This window comes from Vicugna pacos, chromosome 5 (assembly GCF_048564905.1).
Source record: "Vicugna pacos chromosome 5, VicPac4, whole genome shotgun sequence".
NCBI lineage: Eukaryota > Metazoa > Chordata > Mammalia > Artiodactyla > Camelidae > Vicugna > Vicugna pacos.
This window is the reverse complement of record NC_132991.1, coordinates 93,926,208-93,948,411: the sequence shown is the minus strand read 5'-3', so window position 1 is coordinate 93,948,411 and position 22,204 is coordinate 93,926,208. Positions and strand designations below refer to the sequence as shown.

Genomic DNA, 22,204 nt, shown 5'->3' with positions numbered 1-22,204 from the left:
TGATTTGAGGCCCCTGGAAGAAGACACCACATTTTCCATCTTAGTATCAGCGGCTGCTGGCCAGTGCCTGGCAACCAGTGGTGCTCCCGGACCGCCTGGTGAGTGAGGCGTTCAGGCACCCACACCTGGGCTCCTGGGCCTGCCCGCAGGGACCAGAGCTGCACCCAGGGGGCTCTGGGAAGAGGAGTGCTCACTCTGGTGGGTGCACCTCTCTCTTGCCCTCAGTCCCCAGGTAAGGACTGGTGGACGGCACACGTGTCTGTTCAAACAAAGACGTCCTTGGCTTTTTAGACAAATACCCATGAGATTAGTGGAACACCGTAGGTTATTATCTGCCACACAACACTGTTAGGATCACGCCACAAAGTCTCTCCCACTAGCTCACCCAGGCGTAGGGTCCCCCATACTCCAAGTCAGGCTGAGACTGGCAGTAAAGACGGAAAAGAAAAACAACAGGAAACAGTTGCCAAAAATCAATTAAAAGCTCAGTAAAACAGAAAAACATAAAACACAAACCAGGCAATCTGGAAAATCTTAACAAAATTACATTTTTTTCAAGACTTCTTGGATCTCATGTGCATTGACAAATGTAATTACGTCAGAATGACGGCTACCATAACATCCATTAACATTACATCAATTTGCCTCCATGGCAAATGTTGCTATAACCCATGAAATCTGAGGCAGTTTGAGCGATCCCATTTCCTCCTCTGCTACTAATTTTATTTATATTAGGCAAGAGGTGAACAGATGCAGCATACTCAATCTTTTAAATAAAGAAAATTAAGAACGTAGGTTATCTCAATCTAGATCTTCTGAGAATGTGCATACGAACACCAGGAAAGTAAAATTTCTTCCATTTTTAAGGGTTTGTCATCACTGTCAGTTGAATGAAGAAGGCCTGTGTTTAGAGAAAGTCAAGAGACAAAATATACGGTTTTGAACTTTGCAAACTAAAGATTTCAGAATATTGAAATGCACGAAGCACAGGGACAGACCGAGGAGGGACCCCCGCAGCGGGGCGGTGGGAGCCTTGGGCTTCCGGGCCCCGGAGGGGCTTGGGGGATGGGTGCTGGCCCTGGCCCTGAGCAGGCCTCCTGTGAAAATGAGGAGTTTTGACTCTCATCTCCAGGACCCAAGTTCTCAAGGTCTGTGGTTTCTGAAGAGAGTTATTTCTTTAGATGGAGGGCATCACGGGCAAAATTAGTGTAGCCGACCACCGGCTAGCAACAAAAACCGCGTTTGCTCCCGACTTTCTGCCTTCTCCCTCTCTCTTACTTACATCCTCACTGGGGACCTCCCCTATAAAACTGTGTATCCTGAAACAAACAGGCTGGACATCTTGGCGAGGTGTGGTGTCCGGCACAGAAATTTAACTCATTTCTGGTTAAAATTGTTGAAAATGAAATAAATGCTATAAACACCCTAACAATCACTAGTAGCACAATAATTTAAAACTCTCTGGGGTCAGGAAACCTTCTGAGAGTGTTAAGAAAGTGACAAGTTATTTTCCTAGAAAAATGCAAGTACATACAAAATCTTGAAAACAATTTCAAGGAGGATCACAGATTGAAAATGATAATTTGATAGAGATGTGGGTTCTTTCTCCAAACTCTCTCCTATTCTCTCTGGAGCCTGAATTAATTAGGTTTGCTTTCACTGTATCAAAGCTCCCCTGTCCAGCTCACCAACGTCCACGATGCTGAGAACAACGGTCACGTGAGCCCTATGCTCACGTGATCCTCCCCTCCTTGAAAGCGTATCTTCTTCACTTGGTTTCAAGGACCCAACCTTCTCCTAGGCCTGCTCAACAGCTGTAATTTCAGTCTGTTGTCTACAGATTCTGCAAGATGAGTTTTGCGTTGATAATGTTTCAGTTGCATAAATCTTGCTTCCTCTTGCGGGAATCAGGTCGGGAGGGTCTAAGAGGAAGTTACAACCATATGGCGAGGGAGAAAGTTTCAAACAGCAAGGAAGCTCTTTAACTGACTTCACCGCTGAACTGTAACTTTCCGGCAAAATCACTATGGCTCTGCTTTCGGCACTGCAAGGACAATGACAGTTAACAGGATAACTGCAGTGTACAGCTGTCCTTCAGTATCCATGGGGGACTGGCTCCAGGACCCCCGCAGACACCAAAATCTGCGATGCTCAAGTCCCTTGTAAAACAGCACGGTATTTGCACATAACCTACACACACCCTCCCTGAAAGATGACTTTCAGTCATCTCTAGATGGCTTATAATACCTAGTACAAGGTAAACACTATGTGAATAGTTGTAAATACAATGGAAGTGCTACGGAAACAGTTGCCAGTGTGACAAATTCGAATTTTGCTTTTTGGAATTTCTCCCCTGCTGTGTAGCCTTGGGCGTGTCATCTAACTTTCTAGTCTCAGTCTTTCAAAAATACGAATTTAATATCTACATTGCAAGGTTGTGAAAATTAAGCAGAACATAGTAGAAGCACCTAGAACATAAAAAAAAAATTCGACCTGTGGTTGGCTGAATCATGCGGAAACTGGCATATGGGGATATGGAAGGCTGACTGTGTCACCTGCATGTTTCACTGTTATAAAGAGCCAAAGTAAATGCCCACTTAGTGCGTATATAAAGGAGGTCTAGGAGTGATATGATTTAACCATCACGGTGATTAGAAACGAGACTTCCGCTGTATCTAGTCCTTCAGTAAAACAGAGCTGGCTACACTGAGACCAAACTATTACCAGCAGTGAGATACAGCTCTAACCCGATGCTGAACTAAACGGACATGCGCAGATTAATTTACTGACTCAAAGAACTAAGCAAAAGAACAATTTCACTTCCCAATGTTTTTAAGTATAATTATGAAGGTTTTGGGAATGTCTGAGGAAAAAGTGTGCATTTGTGCTCATCAACCATCAGGCTCTCAGGGATGAAGCGCTTCCATTCCAGCTGATGAGAGGAAAGGCTCCTGAAGCTGGCCGGCCCCGGGGCCGGACAGAGCCAACCTGCTCCGATTCCCCTCCAGGCAGCCTCCCGCAGCTTTCACGGGGCTGCACAAAACATCGCTGAGTGGTAGTTAATTTAACTCGTGTGCTGCTTTAAGTGGGATTCCAGTTTGCTGGGCAGCATGTACGCACACAGGCACGCGGACTTCTGTCAGGGCAGACCGCGCCCCGTGCCTCCACGCCCCCTTCATCCCGCCAAGAGACGACGTCGTCAAAGCAGGCAGTTCTGTGATGTGGACAACAGGGGAAAATGGTGACTTCCACTCTTGGGGGAAAGACACAATAAAAGTGCCTCTGGTGTGTGTGTGTGTGTGTGTGTGTGTCTGTGTGTGTGTTGCTTTCTCTTCTTTTTTTGGCAAGGGGGAGGGAATTAGGTTGGTTGGTTGGTTGGTTGATTTAATGGAGGGACTGGAGATTGAGCCCAGGACCTCGTGCATCTACCTTCCCCCAACAAGTGCTTATGCTTATTAATAATCTCTCTACACAACAAAAAACATCCCAACATTGAATAGATTTTAAAGAAGCATCCCGTCAGTGAGACGCTGACTGTGAGGCCACAGGCTAATGAACAAGAACTGGAAGGCAAGGACGGAAGGGCATGAACCTGGACACAGACTGGACCATGCAAACACAGCCATCCCGTTACTGACCCTCAGGCTTCCACGGCTACCCACTGACATGCGCTCATCTTCATCAGAAGCCTAGTGAGAGAAAGGATGAAAACCACCATGAGGAGACGACGTGACAAACACACAGAACCCACGCCCAGCTCTCAGAGGGCAGCGGCTGAGCCCACGTCCAGCCGTGGGCAGATCAGCCCCTCTGAAAATCCCAGTGGACGTGAACCCAGGTCTCCACCAGATGGGCTTTGCTTGTGCCCCTCTGTCTAACGGGGGGCTGCCTCCGGATTACGTGGCTTCAAATTAATTTCACTGAAGTTGTGGAGTTTACTTGGCTGGTAACCTACACATACAGATCTTAATGTTTATTACTCTGCAAATCATTCGTGGGTATTCAGTAGCAAAAAGAAGTTCAAAAACTGTCATGAACATATTAACACTGAGAAATTTTTCAAACTTAGGTCAAAATACTAAAAGCTGAGTTCACAGTCTTTGTTTAGGTAATGGTATCAGTGTTAGTTAATTTTTTTCATAAGATATATATATATATACACACACACATATATATATAAGGACAGAGAGAGAGAGAGAGAGAGAGAGAGAATTTATGCATTTCAGCCATGCAAACCCGTGGGGGGTGAAGGGGCCCAGTACTAACCGATGTGTTCCTTCTGGATCTGCGTGAGTAGCGCTCACTGTCTTCCTACCAAAGCAACAGAGGAAACAGCACAGAAAGGTCAGAGGCAGACACAAGAGAAGCCTTCCACAGTCCCACTGCGTTGTAACACAGTATCTCTGATGTGAATGTCAAACAAATATTTTCTTTGCTTTTGCATAAAGGCTTCAATTGTAACACTGGGGGAAATATTTTCTGCTAAGGGTGGGGACGGAGGACTTCAGCACACAAATTACTAACATATTTCATTTTGGCTTTAAAAACAAGTGGGTGTTGAGTGAGAAATTGAGTGAGAAATTTTTTTTCCTAATCTATAATCTGATTCATTTAAATCGACCTATTTTTTTCCCCTTACATTCAGAACCTTATTCTCTTCAGGAAGCAGAAGAGAAATCATTTCCTTAAGAGAGCTAATAAGGATGTCAGCCTCTCTACTGTTTTCTGTGCATTCTAAGATGCACACAGTTCTTTGCATTTGGACATCTCTGAAGCTGGGGCACATCTTAACTTTGATTAAAGTTGCTCACAATTTTAATTAGCAACATTTTTTTCCTTTCTCAGTGGTGTAAAAAAACAATGACACATCTTTTAACTGTGTCTTAAGATTTGATAAAAATACATCTGCCTGTGCCATATAAGCCTAAAATAATGGTTTACGCTTACCAGAGGCTGAAGTTAATAATTTTTTAAATAGAGGGACTGTGTGCTTTTTCTATTTCAGCAACTATTCATCTATGTTTACACAGGTCTCTAAGCTGTTAGGAGGTAATTTATACACCTTTAGATTATTTCATGCATAAGGGACATTTAAGAGGACATTTCCATACTGGCCAGGTTCTCAAATGCTACATGATGTCAACAAGGTGACCAGGACGGGAAGAGGTGGATGAATTCCTAAGAGAAGGAGTGAAGCTGTGTCTCTCGGGACCAGTGGGCAGCTGGCGGAACGCCCCCTCTTCTAGAATCTTCCATTGTGGGGTAACACCTCCTCCGGGAGGTTCATGAGGATGGGGCATCATTAGGGTGAGGGATCGACCAGCTTTTAATTGACTCTGAAAGACAGGTAAGTGGTGCCAGGGAATGGTGTGAGAAGGTCACGGAATTTTCTCACCAAACAAGAGTGGTTTCTCAGGCACAGCGGACGAGGAGAGGGGGTACCCAACAGCGAAGGCGGATACAGTCGTGATGAGGGTGACTGGGCAGCTGGCCTCAACCACGAGTGAAGGAAACAGAGCTGGGTCCCCACTAGAGCTGGCTAGGTGGGACGGTCACCGGAAAGTTCACGCCGGGGGACGCCCACCTAAGGGTCCCGAGTGCAGAGTCCTCTGCAGGGGAGGTCGGGAGGCGGTGGGGGTGGGGACCCCCACAAACGCTGGCCTGGAGACTCCAGGAGCAGCTGCTACTGAACAGACCTGACAAAGCGCCTGGCCGGGGAGGTAAACCACCAGGCCAGATACAGCCGTCCCTGGAAGGAAGCCTCCCAGTGTTGGATTGGGGGCAGCAGGAACCTAGCATGGAATTAACCTGGGCGAGAATCGCATCACAGACCCTTTAAGCTTCTGAAAGTCATTTTCAAGGCCTACCATCCATTGCTCGATGTCACCCCACTTCGTATCCAGCCCGTAGTATTTCTACAGACAGAAAGGAAAGAAAATTAGGCAAGAAATGAAACGGGAAGTGTGTTAGACACTGTGCTGATACGCATTTCCAAGCGCTGCCCAAGCCGCCCGCGGAGGGGAGCAAGCCAAGGCGAAGCCGGGAATAACGCGGCCTGGCTCTGCGGAGGCAGCCGCCCCCAGGGCGGCCTGGGGCCCCATCCCGCTCCCTCCGGGCAGGACGAGAGGGCCCAGGATAGCGCATTCCTGCGGCAAGGGGCGGCCTCCGTAGAGACCAAGAATTTCAACTGAGCCCAGCAGCATCTCAAGCCCCTCTGCAAAGCGATTCATGCCTTCCGAGTCATTCTCCTGCAGGAATAAAACACTGTTTAGGAGAAGCAAAAGCTGACAGCCATGCCCCATGTTGCTACTACAGGAATGCGAAAACCAGAGGAAAAGCGGGAGAAGCTGTGTGATGCCCCTAGGTTTCTGGTACGCTTGCTCCAGCTACCTGATAGCAGGGCTAAATTTAGGCCCCGGGAATGCCGGCACTGAGACTGTCTTCACAGCACGCCACTCAGCAACGCGGCCAAGCAGTCTGCTGCAGAAGGGGTCCTGGCCCAGGGGAGAGACGCTGCATTTGGCCTTTTCTTTTGCTAACACCCCCAGGTTTTTTCCTCGCTTGTCTAAACCACGATGGCCCAAGTTAAAATTAGAAAAGCAGATTCAGTGGCACTATTATTCCTAAATACAGCAATCCCGCATTTAGGTGGGAAGCCAGGTGTGGTCTCAAACAACAGGGCTTTGCTCTTGTCCTCACCTCTCCCTCAAGTTCCAATCAGAAAATCAAAACAACCAGCCAAACCTCCGTATCGTAAAACACGGATGAGAGTTCCCTCCTGCAAGTTAAAGCTCATCACTGGAAGGAGAAGTCTGGATGTGAGAAGGACAAGACAATTTCTGAAACTCTTTAACAATTACCAAAGCACTGCTGCTGTGTCTGGTTGTTTCCGTTCACTCTGAAGGCTGGCCAGGTTTAACCTACATGGCTTTCCGATGGTCTTGCCCCTTCCTCTTAGAGATGGTGTAAGAAGAAAATTGGAAGAAGAAAATTAGGAGGGAGAACTTGGCAATGCTTTAACAATTCCACCAGTAAGAGCTCTAACGTCAAGAGGACATGCTGCGAGTCTTTTCCTGTAAGTCCCTTTCCTGAGGCTGTAAGTTGAGAAAGGGAATAAAAGCAAGCACTGCCCCAGGTCATGTTTTAATATCGGTTTAAGTGAAACGCCACAGCTGACGGCTATCTGGGACCCAATTCACGTTCCCCCAACTCACGCTGTCAAATTCCAGCAGGGGACATGTGATGCCGTCAACCCTCCCTGGACCCTACGGCTTAGTCACAAAGACGGAAAGAAAACGTTTTGTTTTTAAAAGGAGGGAGCCTACATAAAATCGCAGAAAGTAAATTCCAAAAGATGTGTCATCAGTTTTTCTATTTCCAAAGTTTCCTTTTTTTTTTTTTTTGCCAATTCTATACCTCTATCACATCCTGCATCGCTCTTTTTTCTGATAAAAGTAAGACACAGTGTGGAACGGCTTTCGTCGAGTTCACAGGCGGCCGTGTGAACAGCTGCTGGAACTGCAGCTGCAGGTCCTCTCCTTCCGTGGAGGGAGGACGCCCGCGGGAACAGTAAGTGGGGTCAACCAGCAGTCCTGGGGTGAGCGAGGCGGCAACACGGCAAACTGCAGAAAGTGCGCCAGATTTCAAACGGAAGCCGCGATGATTAGCCAGTGAGTCATGCAGAGGGAAGCGGGAGCCGCGCGGGGGCAGAAGGTGCCTGACTTTCAGAAACAGCTTTGATTCAGCAGAAGAGAGACGTGATGCCCAAGAGCCAATGGGCCGGCAGAGAACCTTACTGCCTTCTTTCCCTTTTCCCGGGTCTCAGAGACAAGGAGAGCCTTCCCTTCGGGGCTGCGCATCTTTACTATAAACGTGTGTACCCGCCTTTACACGGAGGGCGACCTGAGCTCCCTCCAGTTTTACCTGGCATACAGATGGCCGTTCTGACAACGTGCTAATGGCCTATCCCCGGGGAGTTAGAAAGAAGAAAACGGTCTTGACTCAGCCCAGACGGGAATGACTCAAAGCGGAAGGGACAGATGACAGTCCCCGGTCTAGGCTTCGGGCAGTGATGTCCTGCTCCGCCGGTTACCGTGACGGCCCCCGGCTTCGCCTTTTACCTGGTAAACTCCCACCTAGACCCTTGCTTTGAGACACATTTCCAAGGGGACCCTGCAAAAACTAGCCACGTACAAAGAGATCCTGGCACCTGCCTAACTGGTTTCTTGACACTTTGGGGGACAGTAGTTATGCAGTGTGAGGGGGGCAGGAAGGAGGGGCAATCTGGAACTGGAGCTGGTAAAGCAATCTAAAGACAGAGTTTTAAATTTACTGACATAGTGTGTTTTAAGGGCCTGCACCTTCTAATCTATGAAATTAAGTCACCTTGTTTTGATTTTCTTAGTTTCTCTAAAAGACAAATATAGTTCTTCTTTATCTGTAAATTTGTAAAATAAATTAAAAAAAAACTATTATAGACGTCCTAAGTAACAACAATTCATTCACGGGAAAGACTCACTGGCTACACTTTCTATAAATTCTCCGGGAACCGCTCACACTTTCCTTCATTATTGCTGCATCAGGAGTCAGTGACGGTGTTTTCTCTTTATTTTCTGTGTCTGGCCTGCCCAGCGCCCTTACTTCTAAACCTCAGCTGCTTCTACAAAACACTAGAACAGAAACAGAGATGCAAGTTAGCACTCGGAACGCTGGGGACAGAAAAGACAGGTCTGTTTTAAGCTATTGGATTTTATTGTTATATCATCACTTTCTTTTTTTGCTCAGATTTTAAAATCAGTATGTAATAGTCTCTTATGGATGGCAATACGCACTGATATTTTAAATGTCTTCTAAGAAAATTATATGAAAGGATAATCTTCTTGTTTAAATATCTGATTTCAAAAGGTTTTTCCAAATTCTGAAGTGGGATTTTATTTTGTCTTAGAGGATTTTTTAATTTCTTGAGAAACATGGGGACAGGACAAGCAGTCCGTACAGAAATGTGTGCGGACGGCTGCTTTTCATGGCGACCTAAGCATTCCTGTTCCAAGCAACTGACAGGCAAAGCAAAGCAGCGGTAAGAACTTGCATGTGTTTTCAATCAAAGGCGTTATTTCTGAAAGGTGAGCAGGCCCCAGGCAAGGGAAAAAGTGCATGCACATCAGGAAGCAAGAAGGAAGAGCCTACCTTTTGAACCTGATAGATCTATACAGGACAAAAGAAACGGAGAAAGAAATATAAAATCCAATTACAAAAGTAGAAACATCAGAGAGAAAGGTTCTGTAAATACTCAGATATGTGAATAAAAACTAGTAAAATATTAATTTAAAAAACTCTTGACGTCTCACTGAAATGCTTCATAATTTCATAACATTTTACATTCTATACGTTAGGTGTATTGGTGAAACACAGGCATTTCCATGTGTGTCTACAAGAACTGTGCTACCATTCTGATGCAGAAGTTTGTATAATCTGTTATCATTAGTGGGAAAAAGATATTCACCTTCAATTTAAAATTTCTTTTCACAGTGATAAAAGTTTAACAAAACAAAAGTACAGAAATTTATTTGGAAAGTCAACTGGTCAAATTCACAAATAGTGAAGAAACCTGCTTTTATGTTCTGATTCATGCAGACAGAAATAATACCAGGAAAATTCCAGCCAAATGGAATGATCACTAGACTGTAACTGAAAAAATTTTAAAACGCTTATTCTCATACCTGTTAGTCTGCTCCAGAGATTTCTCCTAATTTTGTAGTAAATCCCTGGGGAAGATGTACCTCCTTCATCCATTCATCCCCTCAATTCATCCATTCACTCCACAAAATTTTTACTGAATCAAGCATTGTTCAAGGCGTTGTCACAATGGTAAGACTTGAGACTTGGTGCTTCCAGTCTTATTTGGGTATGCATGGATGGATATATCCGACCCTGGGACTATATTAAATGTCGTACCTCCAACAATGTTTATCAGGTCAGTAGCAACAAAAGAGATGCATCCTGATTAATCATCGTATCACCTGGTCATCGTACTGCCATTTTTTCCCCATCAGTGTAGGTTCTCACACAAAGTGAAAGGTTCACTTGCATTTCCCAGAGTATCTACATATGCTCCTTAATGAGTCTATTAGAAAGGACTCATCCTTCTAAAACCCCTCAAAGCACAGCTAACACTGTTGGTTCTCGCCACCTGCAGGTGAGAAAAGCCATCCTGGAGAGTGTGGGGGCTGCTAGGGAGGCGTGGGCTGCCTGGGCGGTCTGAGGTCTGCAGCCAGCCCGCGGCCCCCTTGTCCTTGGGGTGGGCACGTGGCTCACCTCCCCGCTGTGTGCGCTCTCCATGCTGGCGTTGCAGGGTCCCAGGCACTGGTGTGGCTTCAACCACAACCCATCCCTGAAACCCGCCGATGGCGTCACTAGCTTCCTGCTCTCCTGAGCTCCCAGGGACAGTCACTGCTCTCCAGGCATTCACAGGCTCTGTCCGCCTGCAGGGCTGACCTCCTTGTCAAGGAAACCCCTGACCCTGCTTGGAAGCACCTGTGCAGAGGTGGGGTGGCTCGCCACCAGATGGAAACAGGGATGATGTTTCTCAATTTTTACACCAAAATATAAACCCTACTACTTAAACACTGGTCTTCCAAAGCATATTCATTTCCACTTATTCAACAACTTAAAATGCCAGTGCCCCAGGCTATCAGATTGTATAACCTCAAATTGTGGTGCTAGGTCTAAGAATAGCCAGGCCCAGCGATGTGATATGCAATGATATGCAAAGGGGAGGCTGAGGAGTGCTGCCTGCGCACCGTCCTCGGTCCTCAAAGCACAGCCCAAACCTGCAGGCTGGCCTCCCTCCTCCCTCCAGAGGCGCACACCCACGGGTGCACACGTGCTCCCTCCCCCAGCCCTGGGCACGGGTCCCGTCAAGAAACAGCCAGATGGGGGAGGGTCTAGCTCAGGGGTAGAGCGCATGTTGGCGGGCACGAGGTCCTGGGTTCAATCCCCAGTATAAGGAAGGAAGGAAGGAAGGGAGGAAGAAACGAAAAGAAAAGAAACAAAAAGAAAAGACAAGAGAAAGAAAGAGAAAGAAAGAAGGAAGGAAAGAAAGAAAGAAAGAAAGAAAGAAAGAAAGAAAGAAAGAAAGAAAGAAAGAAAGAAAGAAAGAAAGAAAGAAAGAAAGAAAGAAAGAAAGAAAAAGAAAGCTCTTTTTTTCTGTCAGAGTCCCCCACAAAGTAAAATCTCACGAGTGCATGTATAAGAAAGAAACAGATGAACAGCTGCTGACTCCCTGTTCTCTGTCACCCTCTGGCTGACACAATGGCTCGTTCTGTGTTTATATATAGCGTGCCTGGAATCAGCAGCAGGGGAAAAACTGGTTTTTCCAGGTCTGCCTGCACTTGTAGAGTGCCGGGGCTCCGTGCACGCTCCGGTCCAGCCGAGCGCCCACGCTCTCAGCCGCCTCTAATCCCAGGGTAACACGCGGAGTCGGCCCCTTGGGTTGACTGTTGACTACATACATGATTTGGGGGCAGAAGGTGTACCAGGAAGGCCACAAGCTTTGCAGTTTTTTCAGTTCTAGATGTGAATCCTGGCTTGGCCCCTGGCCCCTTTCTCAGCTTCTGGGAAAACTGTCTAATCTGTCTAAAGTCTGTTTTTCTTACCGGTAGATAAACTCGGACAGATCCCCCCCACGGACTGTGCCAGTTCCCAGGCTCACGCTGCCACGTGCCAGGGGCTCCAGTGTGTCCCAGCCGACCCCCACGGCCCCACCCCAGTCCTCTTGGACTGTTAATAAAATAAACACCTATTTTATTATAAACCTTTCAAATCCCTTTTCTGAGGAAGCAGACATAAACTTTAGATGGCCATGCTCTCCTGTCCCAAAGATGCTAAATTTACAATAGCGAGTCTGTCCTCAGTGTGAATCGTTGCTGCGGGGCGAACAAATCAGTACAGCCCGCAAGCCAGGGCCCGGGCCTCCCTCTCCATCCTCCAGCCCTTCCGAGATCTGGCTCTCATCCCCCAGGACGCCTTCCTGCCCGGCCCGGCTCTCCCACTGGCAGCTTCTTCCTTCAGCGTCCACGCTCGCTGTGCTGAGCGGAGTTCGCGTCTCTGCTTCCTCCCTGACACGTGCAGGGCTCCCACCCGCGGTGTCATCCCCCACCCACGGTTCACAGCACGGGGCTGGGCCATCACGCATGTGGTCTGCTCCTGAGGGAGGGCTGAGTTCCGCCCAGAAGGCACCTTCCCTGTCTCCCTGCCTGTCGTGGGCTCACAGCAGGGAGGACGAGGCGTTCTAAGGAACTCGAATTGTGATGAAACATTTTCATTCCCATGAACCACCTCAGTGTCATACTGGTAGAATAAAGAACTCCAGAATTCTCACGCCACCTACCAACCAATCAAACGACACTTGTTTATCTGACCAAGGGAGGCAAACTGTGGCATTTTTTTATCTGGGTTCCCAGGGTTTAATCAGATTTTCTCTGCAAAGGCCAAGGTCCCTAACAGGCACCAGACACCCGAGGGCAGGCCGCGCAGCACAGGGGCTGGGCTTCAATCTCAGCTCCTGCGGGGCTGCGTTATTTCAGTCCTCGGGGCTCCGTTGCCCCGTGAGTGTGGCGGGGCTCCCAGGGTCTGGCCGTGCGGCGGGGGCTGGTGGGGGAGGACCTTCCACACAGTCACACCCCTGCTGACATCCAACGCCCATTTAATGATCCCAAATTAACTGGCCAGGACTTAGTTTCCTATCCTTGGGTAGCAAATGTGTTTTTGCTGCTCAAAATATTGCAACAAAAATGCACGAGTTCAGCAACAGGTTGCAGTCATGCTGCAGAATTAAAATGGAACAGAAGGGGACTTCCTTCGACTCAAAGGGAGAAAGGGGTGCTTTGCTTTTGAGGGAGGCCCATCGAATAATGGTTTCTTACTTAGCTTAGCTCCTCTCAACTTTCATTTTCTAAATTAAGAACTTCTGCCAAAGAACATTGTGAGTAATACTCTGGTTATGTTATCAACTATATATTTAATTCAATTCTGCCCATAATTAAAGACAGAATATATTGTAATTTGGAAGACAGACATATACACACATACCATATAATTCATTTTCACAGTGATTTTGTAGAAATTTTACCTTTGTATTTTTGGTGAAAGTTTCTCTTATTCGTGAGACGAATGATAAATGATTACTAACACCACCCTGAAAACCAAAGGCAGGCCCCCTGACAGGTTCACTGCCATCTCCTCCCAAGACCAGCTCCAACAGCAGAGCGGAGGAGACAGCCGCAGGCCAGCAGAAACACTCCCCAGCAGGGGAGGAAGGTGCAGAGTGGGAACTCAGTCAACTGTGGCAAAAATCTCGATGAGTAACAAAATGCTCTGGAAAACTCTTCCTATAGCGCTTTTCAGGCCTTGATATAAAAAAGACTGGGGGCTGCAGAAGTAGGCGAGCGTGGATGAGCCGCTGTGAGGGCGGGGCTGCCGGCGCCGGGGGCTGGAGGACGCAGCACCCCCACCCCTACCCCAAGCACTGTGACCCAGCAGCTGCCATAACCCCAGGCTTCCATGGCCGCTTGGCTTCCAGAGTGGGGAGGGGCTGGCTGCATCCTGCTCACACGGGGGCGGGGAGCTGGCAAGTATCTACTGAACGTACAGGAATCAGGGTGATTCCAAAACCCCAGGTGACAGCGGCTCAGACAGTGGGTGGCCAAAGGTCTACAAAACAACCGGATCCATCCCCTTCCTCCACCTCGCAGTGCAAGCACCTCTCCCCAGAGACTTTCCTGAAAACGTCTCTCAGCATGTCCTGTACTAATCACCCCTGGTCAGGTTCAAGTTCAGACCCCAGAGTTTGTTTACGGACGGGTATGAACCCTTAACTGAGGTGACAGGGGAGGGGAGGTGCTGCAGGTGCCTTAGGAGCTTTCAGCCCAAATGTAAAGTCCAAACAGAACATGGAAATTCAGGAATCTCTACCTTCAGTTTTAAAATGATGAATCTGATTCCAGGGGGGTAGTGGGGAGGGAATAAGAAAATGCCGAATCCATGCTTGAGTAAATTAAGAGGAAAAAAAGGCACAAAAAAATGAAAATATCATACTAATTCTAGAGGCGAAATATCATTAAAAACTAGAAGCTACAACCATGTGTGTATTTCCAGCAACGAGGAAGGACGTGCTGGTTGATCTACTTTCAAATGTTCGTTCAGCCTTCGTTCACGTAAACGCAGGACCAGTGATACTACATTCGGTGGAGGTGTGGCTACCGCCCCCCTGCTCGGGCCACTGCCCAACATCACTGCTGGTGTGCAGTGTGGCCTTTCGCCCAGGGACTGCGTCCCCTCCGTCCCCATCACTCCCTCCCGTCACTGGGACCGACGTATGGCTCTCCTGACTGATGTCCTGGGCTTGAGTTTCTAGTAATCCTCCACCCATTCTCTGAGGCACATGGAAGCGTGTTCATCCTCAGGCTCGAACCTGCCCATGCCCCTCCCCTGCGCACACACTTCCACGCAGGGTGGCAAACCGGGCAGGTGGGGGATGACCGCGAACCCTTCACCCCTTTGGAGCATGTGACCTTGGGAATACAGCAGAATCTGCAATGGCTTTAAGAGAACAGAGAAATACAGATTTTTATCTGAACCCTCACACATTTGAGAATGCTGGCTCAACTTTGAAAATCTGGCTCTGTGAACCATGCCAGACTCTGTAGGAAAACTAGCCCCAGGGAAGGCAGGTGGCTCTGTCTCTCCAACACAGACCGTTCACATCTTCTGACCAAGAGCCCTCCAGAGGGCCTGGCCTGCTGCTCCCAGACCCTGCGAGGGCCGGGCCACAGGAGGAGGCAGGGCCCACAGGCAGCGACTTACTTGCCACGGGGGCTTCAAGGTCACGGGAAAGCCCATCTCTCTCCCTGCGAGTGAAAGAGCCCTCACGCTGCCCACGTGGCTTCTGGCTAGAGCTCAAGACGGTGAAAATAAGTAGCAAAGAGCATGAACAGGTGTGTAAACACAACACTCTCCACCCTCCCAGGGGACGGTTTCTTCCCTGGCTGTTCCATCCAGTGTTTGCTCTGCTCTCTGTACCACAAACGAGCTTCAGGCCCCATGAAACCCATTAAAAAGTATAAAAACCAGAGGGGAAATACTTCTTAAATAAGACTGGTTAGTTTAAAAAGATAATAATCTTTGGGAGTTCGAGTCTGCGGAGACATACTATAAATAAGATAAACAGCAAGGTCCTACTGTAGAGCACAGGGAACTATATTCAATATCTTGTAGTGACCTATGATGGAGAACATATGAAAACGAACGCATGTGTGTGCATGGGTGACTGAAACTTTATGCTGCACACCAGAAACTGACACAACATTGTAAACTGACTACTTCAATTTAGAAAATGCAAAAAAAAAGGGATAATCTGTTCTTCCTTCACATTTTAATTCAGAGGATGGGGATTCTGGGTCAACAGTCAGAACCAGCCCCTCTTGGCTCCTTCGGCCAGAAGACTGGGCTGGGAAGACGGAGCAGCAAGTGGCTCTGTGCGGAGGCTCGTCCCAGGACCTGACGGGTCGCGTGTCCGGGACGGCACGTCTGGCATCTGGCTCAACGCTGAACCAAAGCCGCAGGTACGAGTGCCTCTGCAGCAACGTCTGACAGACAGGTGCCCCTGTGCTGGGATGCTCTGCCTACAGGAAACACCCCTGAGGGAAGAACCCCCGGGGAGCCCGCGTTACCTCCTTCTGCTGCCGCTCCAGCTCCTTCATCCTGATCTCTCGAGCCTCAGCCCTCGCCGCGCGCTTTGCCGCCAGCCTGGCCTCCGCCTGCAACAGACCCAGAGAGGGTATCAGAAGACAGACCAGCGGATCCTTCCCAGTACACGGTTAGCAATGCTGCTCTCGTTCGGAGGGTAACACGGATACAGTCACGCACCACAGATGCATCAGAGGTAAAAGGGCGGACGTCGCAGTTACAGTAACAATGATCACGACCTTCTGTGGAGCCCTTGCTAAGTGCCAAGTGGGCACTCTTCTGAGTGCGTCAGACACATTCTGCCACAGACACCTCGTAACAGCCCCACTGGGGAGACACTGTTCCCACACCCAGTCTATAGATGAGGGAACTAGGGCCCAGGGAGGGTAACTCACCCAAGGTCACACAGCCCCGACGTGGCAGGGCTGGGCAGTCTGCCCTCCTCTGGAGCCAAGACAGACGCCCAGAGCACAGCATCACAGCTGGGCAAGACCACGGGCCACCGGGCCCACCCCTCCCTTCACAGAGTGGGCAGCAGAGGCCTGGAGGGGCTCCCAGACCCACCCAAGGTCACAGGGCTGGGGCTCGGACCCTGCCATCCAGAACTCCTGTCCAGCCTCCCCTCCCTGCAGCCCGCTGCCCTCGGCTTCCCCGGCGGCTCCCGCAGTGCTGGGAAGCCCCGCTTTCCTCAAGATGTCTAAGACGGGGGTGGAGCGGTGCCAGGGGGGTGCCAGGTGGTAGAAATGTCACACTGGAACAAAGCCTGCCCCCCGAACTGCCTGTCAGCTTGCAGCTCACGTGCCACACTCTACTTGAGAGCATTTAAAGTGCCCGACCCGGACCCACCCACGCTGTGGGACCCGGCACTTGAGCCCCGATCCCCGTTCTGCCAACCTCGTGCTCCTTCACTATCGCAGGTGGCACAACAGCCCCAGACGTAAATGGTGCAAGTGGACCAGGCTGCAGGTCTCCTGGTGCCAGACAAATCCCTCTTCCTTCCCATTTCATTGTGTTTTTTGGAGTCAGAGGTAATTAGGTTTCCACTTATTTATATTTATTTAATGGAGGCGCTGGGGATTGAACCCAGGACCTCGTGCATGCTAAGCACGTGCTCTACCACTGAGCCACACCCTCCTCTCCACTTAATGTTTTATGGGAATATACTTGTAATTCTTCCAACAGTCCTGACAGCTTTCAGACATCTCACTGTTCTCTAGATAATCTCAAAACGGAGCCACCGGAGATGGCCAGCGTGCGTCTGCCGTGGTAGGCGGGGCCCGCGAGCAGTGAGGTGGCCCGAGCGTTTCACTGTCCAGTTTCTCCCCACGGGCTGGGCACCCTGCACCGCAGGCTCACATGGGGACAGCGGGTCCTGATGTCAAGGACGTCCCTCTCCCCAACCCCATAATCACATTGCATAGAATTACAGATTCATCTTCTTTCTAAATTCTAGTCTAAGTGGAAAAATGACCATCACTGATCTGACAGAGATGGGCTGGCTCATGTCCTTATAAGGAGTTCATTCTGTAAACTGCTTTGTTCACGCAGTTCCTCTATCAGCCCAAGCCTGGGTCCTTCCAATTAAGGGTGTCAAAAACCACAACTGTATCAGGACTTTGATACTTCATTGCCATTCTTGATTTTCTAAACCATGTTACATAGTGATGGGCCACTGGCTTAGGACCTAAAAAAGGTCCAGCCAGACCCGAGGGAGAGGAGGGGAAGGCTGGACAGACTGACATCTGGCCACATGGACTTCCTCCAGCCCCGTCCACGGGCCAGCAAGAGGCCTCTGTTCACAGTGAGTGTAGCTGCCTCCCCGCACTTCCTGGGGCTGGTGTGGGCGCCAAGCCTGTTGGCTCAGGGTCTAAGCCAGTGTAGACCAGGCAGCCACAGCCCAACAGCTTGCGGGGGCGGTGGCTGGGGAAAGAGAAGGGAGGGCGTAGAGGAAGAGTAAGGGGGCAGAGGAGTGAGAACGTAAGTAGGAAAGGGGCTGCCGGAGGAGGACGGGAGAGAGGAGTGTGGCAGGCAGACTTCCAGGGTGGTTCCCGAGAGTCCCGTCACTGACGCACATGCTCCACGTGCTCCTCTTCCCGAGTGTGGGCAGAACTGTGAGTGTGACGGACGTCACTCCTAAGACTGGGTTACATTCTATTGCCAAGAGAAAGGCACTCCAAATGAAGGTCTCTCATCAGCTGACTTTGAGTTAATAAAAAGACAGCTGATTCTGGGTGAGACTGACCTAATCAGGTGAGTCCCATAAAAGTGGGCCTGGAAGTCAGAGAGACTTTCCTGCTGGCTTTGCAAAAGCAAGCTGCCACATGTGAGAAGACCTGGGAGGGCCCATGTGACAAGGAATGTGGGGGCCTCTAAGAGCTGACGGCCCCCAGCTGACAGCAGGAAAAGGGACCTCAGTCCTACAACCATAAGGATGAGAATACCACCAAGGACCACGTGAGCAGGCAACAGGCCCCTGAGCCCCAGAAAGGATGCAGCCTGGCTGGCACCTTGACTGCAGCCCTGGAAGGCCCTGAGCAGGGGACCCAGGAGGCCGTGCCCAGACTTCAGACCCACAGAAACTGTGGAAGGATAAATGTGTGTTGTTTTACGTTGCTCCGTCAGTGGGTATGTGTTTTGCAGCAACAGAGAACTGACAGGAGGAGGTGAGGTCTGAGATGACTCCCGCTCACGCAGCATGAGTGTCTCTGTGACCTGAGGGAGCCCGGCACCTGCAAGCTGACTTCCTCCCCAGTCTGTCTGTTTAGCCCCAACCCTCCTCTGGCCCAGCTCTGTTTAGAACCGGGGCAAAGATCCCTGAAGAGACCACTTATCTGAGCATGTAGTCCCTGCCTCCTGGGGTGGCCTCTCCACCAGAATGGCAGGCCTCCAAAACCACGTCGAGTCAGAGCCCAGCTACCCTGGTGGGCCTCCCTCCCTCCAGGAAAAGGCTCCCATCACTGCCACTCCTCCTGGTTCTCATGTCCACCCAGTATGTCTGTCATGTCCACAAGGACAAGCCTTGATCTGAGGGACCTGGGCTTGGGTTGACAAAGGAACCACACGAATGAGCCAAGTCATAGGACAAACTCCTTATGAGGACTCGAGCCTGCCAACCTTGAAGACAGGTCAACCGCGGTCAGTCTTCACCCCAGATTAGCATTTGAAGGAAATAAATAATTCAGTGCAGTTCAGATGCCTGTAACCGTCACCACAGGCAGCACCTACATCTCACAGGGTTCCTGTATGACTCACACGTGGAGAACGGGCTCTCATGACACAGGAAGTGGTAACAACCAGGCTTGCTTCTGGGACTCTGGCTAAAAGTCAACGGATGCATGGAGCAACATTCAAAGTGGCACAAAGCCCACGCGGGGCCACCTTCATCAGCACAACTCTAGTATCAGCAGAGCAGCCCTGACACAGGCGGGACGCCTGAAAGAAAAACCACATGCAGTTCTGACAACACCATACACCCTAAAACACGGATGTTGCCAAGAGCACGGAACAGCGAGACACAGAGCATCACGGATCATGATCATTAAGAGAGCAACAGAGGAAGCGTTTGATAAGATCAAGTCATTAAATGAACAAAAAATCCAGGGTAGCTGTGGCCCACCATGCTGGTCTGCAGGCGCAAGTTCATCCCCCCCCATCTCGTGGGAGGCGCAGCCCTGCCCTCTGGTTGCCAACTGCTAGGGAGCAGTTCTGGGGCTCGGTGTGCCCCTGGCCAGGGCTTTGGTGTGCAGGACAAACCCATCTCGGACTGGCACTTTTGTAAAGTATAAACTCACGTGGTTGAGGTCACCACCGTGTCAGATTGTTTGAGTTTCCAAACGCATACTTCCACCTTCCGCTCCTCACCTGCAGGGGACTGCAGCTTCCTGGCCGCCACCAGGCAGGCCGCCCCTCCAGGCCATGTGGCCTCGGTGCTGCAGAGACAGGTGGGGAGGGACTTTCAAAGTGCAGTTTAGGGCCCCAGCCTCAGGGGGTGCACACAAAGCAATCGGGGACCGTGTTCGAGTGACAAGGGCTACGGGGGGGGGGGAGAACACGTGCGGGGGCTGCGTCGGAGGAGAACGTAACCCATCCCGGGTGTCCTGAAGGCTTCCCGGAGGACGGAAGCCCTAAGCCAACCCCTGAAGAGCTAAGAGGACGAAGCCAGAACAAGGGGCAGATGACGAGGGGGAGCGGTCCCGAGGGCCTGGGATCCGGAACCTCATACTGAAGGAACGTGAAACGGCTGAAGGGTGTTAAGGAGGAACACAGCGGGGTCTGTTTTAGAAACACGGCTCCGGCTGAAATGTGGGGAGCCAGGGTGGGGCGGGGGGAGACCCAGGAAGTGAGAGCTGCTTCTGAGTGAGGGAGCCTGGGAAGACGAGCGGGTGCAGAGGCAGGAGCACGTGCAAGGGGGGAGGCGCGAGGACACTGCAAGGAGCATCAGGTGTCCAGAGAAGGAGGCTCCTGTGGTCCCAGGAGCCAGAGAACCTGGAGGAGAGCCCCGCGCAGGTGCGTGTGCCCCAGGATGCGCACCCAAACCTAAGCCCACCCACGTGGATCTGCTGACACCTCCGGCCTCAAAGGCCCCGGGTTTGGAGTTGGGGCATTTCTCCACCGCGACCCCCTCCCCGCCAAGCTCTCAACCCCGAGGGAGATGACAATGGCGAAGGGAAAGGAGGGACAAAAGTAGGCGGACTTATGGAATTTAAGATGCAGAAGAGCAACTGCCCAGGTTTGGGATCCAGGACTGCACATGCTCCCCACGGCCATCAACCGTCCCCCTCCAGCTCCCCCTGGAGGTCAAGGTTGGGGGGTCCTCCACTGGGCACTGAGCCCCAGGCCTGCTCCTGTGACCTCAAGGCAGCACTCCCTCCCCCCTGACCCCCCACAACTTGGTGTGGGGCCATGGTCTCCAGCTCTCTCCCCTCCCTACAGGAACCAAATGGAAAGGTGGCTGCAGGCCTGCAGCTCCACCCTTAGTCCACTGTCCTCTGCGGGAAGGGGGACCCTGGAACAGGTGGGGCTCTGGACCCCAATCCTCGCTCCTCTGCCCAATACCACTTTGTTGAGTCACAAACTAAACCCTCCCATGGGGACGCGAAGTGCGCTGGCTGGGGCGGGAAGGCGGCTGTCTGCGGACAGCTGGGGGTGCTGGGGGGTGCTGGTGGGGGCTTGCTCCTCCATAGCAGCAGCACCTGGGGCCTGTTACAGATGCAGGAGCTCAGGCCCCACCCCAGGCCCACCAAGTCAGAGCCCCTCGGGCGCCCCCTGCGGGTGCTGCTGCTCCCTCCGGCGAAGACCTCTGCTTTCTGTTATCCCATCTCCGCTTCGGTATGTTTGACATGTTCCATAACAAACAGCAAACATTTCTGAAGGAAGGAAGGAAGGGCGAGGGGAGGGGAAGGAGACAGAGTTGAGAGGAAGAGAGGGAAGGAAGGAAGGAGACGAAGGCACCCTGAAACCAAAACCACACTTGCTGCTGCGAGAAGGTCCCCCTAGTTTTGTTGCTAAAACCCTCGTCGCCCCCACCCCCACCATCCAGGCCCTCCTCCGCATTCTGGCCGCCGCCTCCAGGACTAGGGAGGTGGGGAGGGGGGAGGGGCTGACCCAGCCAGGCCTCCTCTGATGAGGCCCAGGCTCCCTGACACAGAGTCCCATGCCCCACACGGGGGACACAACCTCACCCTTCCTCCCGGATCTGACCTCCGGAATCCCATAAACAGAGTTTTACAGACACTGGGCTTCAAGTGCGGCATCCTCTGACGGTGGAGATGGCTGGGAAGAGGAGACTGCTTTTATCACCAAAGTTGCCTGGTGATAATTCTGAAAAGCTGAACTCCTGACACCAAAATTCCACTTTTACATTTCATTTTACCAGAGACACATAAGACAGCACTCTGATGCCGAGGTGATACGTACGGTCTGAGTGATGCTAAAAACACACGAGGAAGCCCAAGTCTGAGACCCGGGCCTCCTAAACAAGTGGTTAAACACGGCCGAGTGACCCAGCCGGGGTCTGGGACCCCCGCCCTACAGCACCCCTCAGCGTCCAGGCACACAGGCCATCGGCCAGGGGGCCCAGCCACCGGGGCACACAGGCTGGCTGGGGAGACACACAACCAGAATGACATCTCTCTCTCTGAAATGCCTCTCCGGGCAGCACAGGCTCGGGCCCGGCTGGAGAAGGGCCGGAGGGCCGCGTGAAGAAGAAAAAGGCGGCAGTTTCTTTAGTGATGGGCCTCAGCGCTAAGCCAGAAACTCGGCCAGCTCTAGGTCCAGACACAGAGCAGACGTGGATTCTGCCTGACGGGGACACGAAAGTCAGCGGGATAAACAGTCAGCTGCACGTCTGTTCTACCAGTGACCCGGACAGGCCTCCTGCTCGGAGGACCAGAAATTCCAAGCGGTAACGAAACAGTCACCCAAAGACAAAGGATGCTCCTTTCCTCGGGGTCAGGGAACT

General features: G+C 50.9%; 1 protein-coding gene and 1 non-coding gene across 27 annotated transcripts in view; both read right to left on the bottom strand.

Annotated features, from left to right (window-relative positions):
• Positions 1-22,204, bottom strand: part of LRRFIP1 (LRR binding FLII interacting protein 1) — a 142,825-nt gene that overhangs the window by 49,515 nt on the left and 71,106 nt on the right. For 9 of the 26 annotated variants that reach the window (XM_072961931.1, XM_072961936.1, XM_072961910.1 and 6 more), the window contains 5 exons: positions 15,729-15,815; positions 9,187-9,204; positions 5,868-5,915; positions 4,267-4,311; positions 3,639-3,689 (listed from right to left, as the gene is read on the bottom strand). In XM_072961931.1, coding sequence (XP_072818032.1) covers positions 3,639-3,689; positions 4,267-4,311; positions 5,868-5,915; positions 9,187-9,204; positions 15,729-15,815 — 249 coding nt within the window. Of the gene's footprint in view, positions 1-385; positions 425-3,638; positions 3,690-4,266; positions 4,312-5,111; positions 5,183-5,867; positions 5,916-9,186; positions 9,205-15,728; positions 15,816-22,204 lie in introns of those variants that run through there. The other 17 variants (XM_072961926.1, XM_072961922.1, XM_072961930.1 and 14 more) reach the window with 6 other exon arrangements.
• On the bottom strand, positions 16,807-16,879 carry TRNAA-AGC (transfer RNA alanine (anticodon AGC)). The gene has a single exon. It is a non-coding gene; the product is annotated as a tRNA-Ala (tRNA).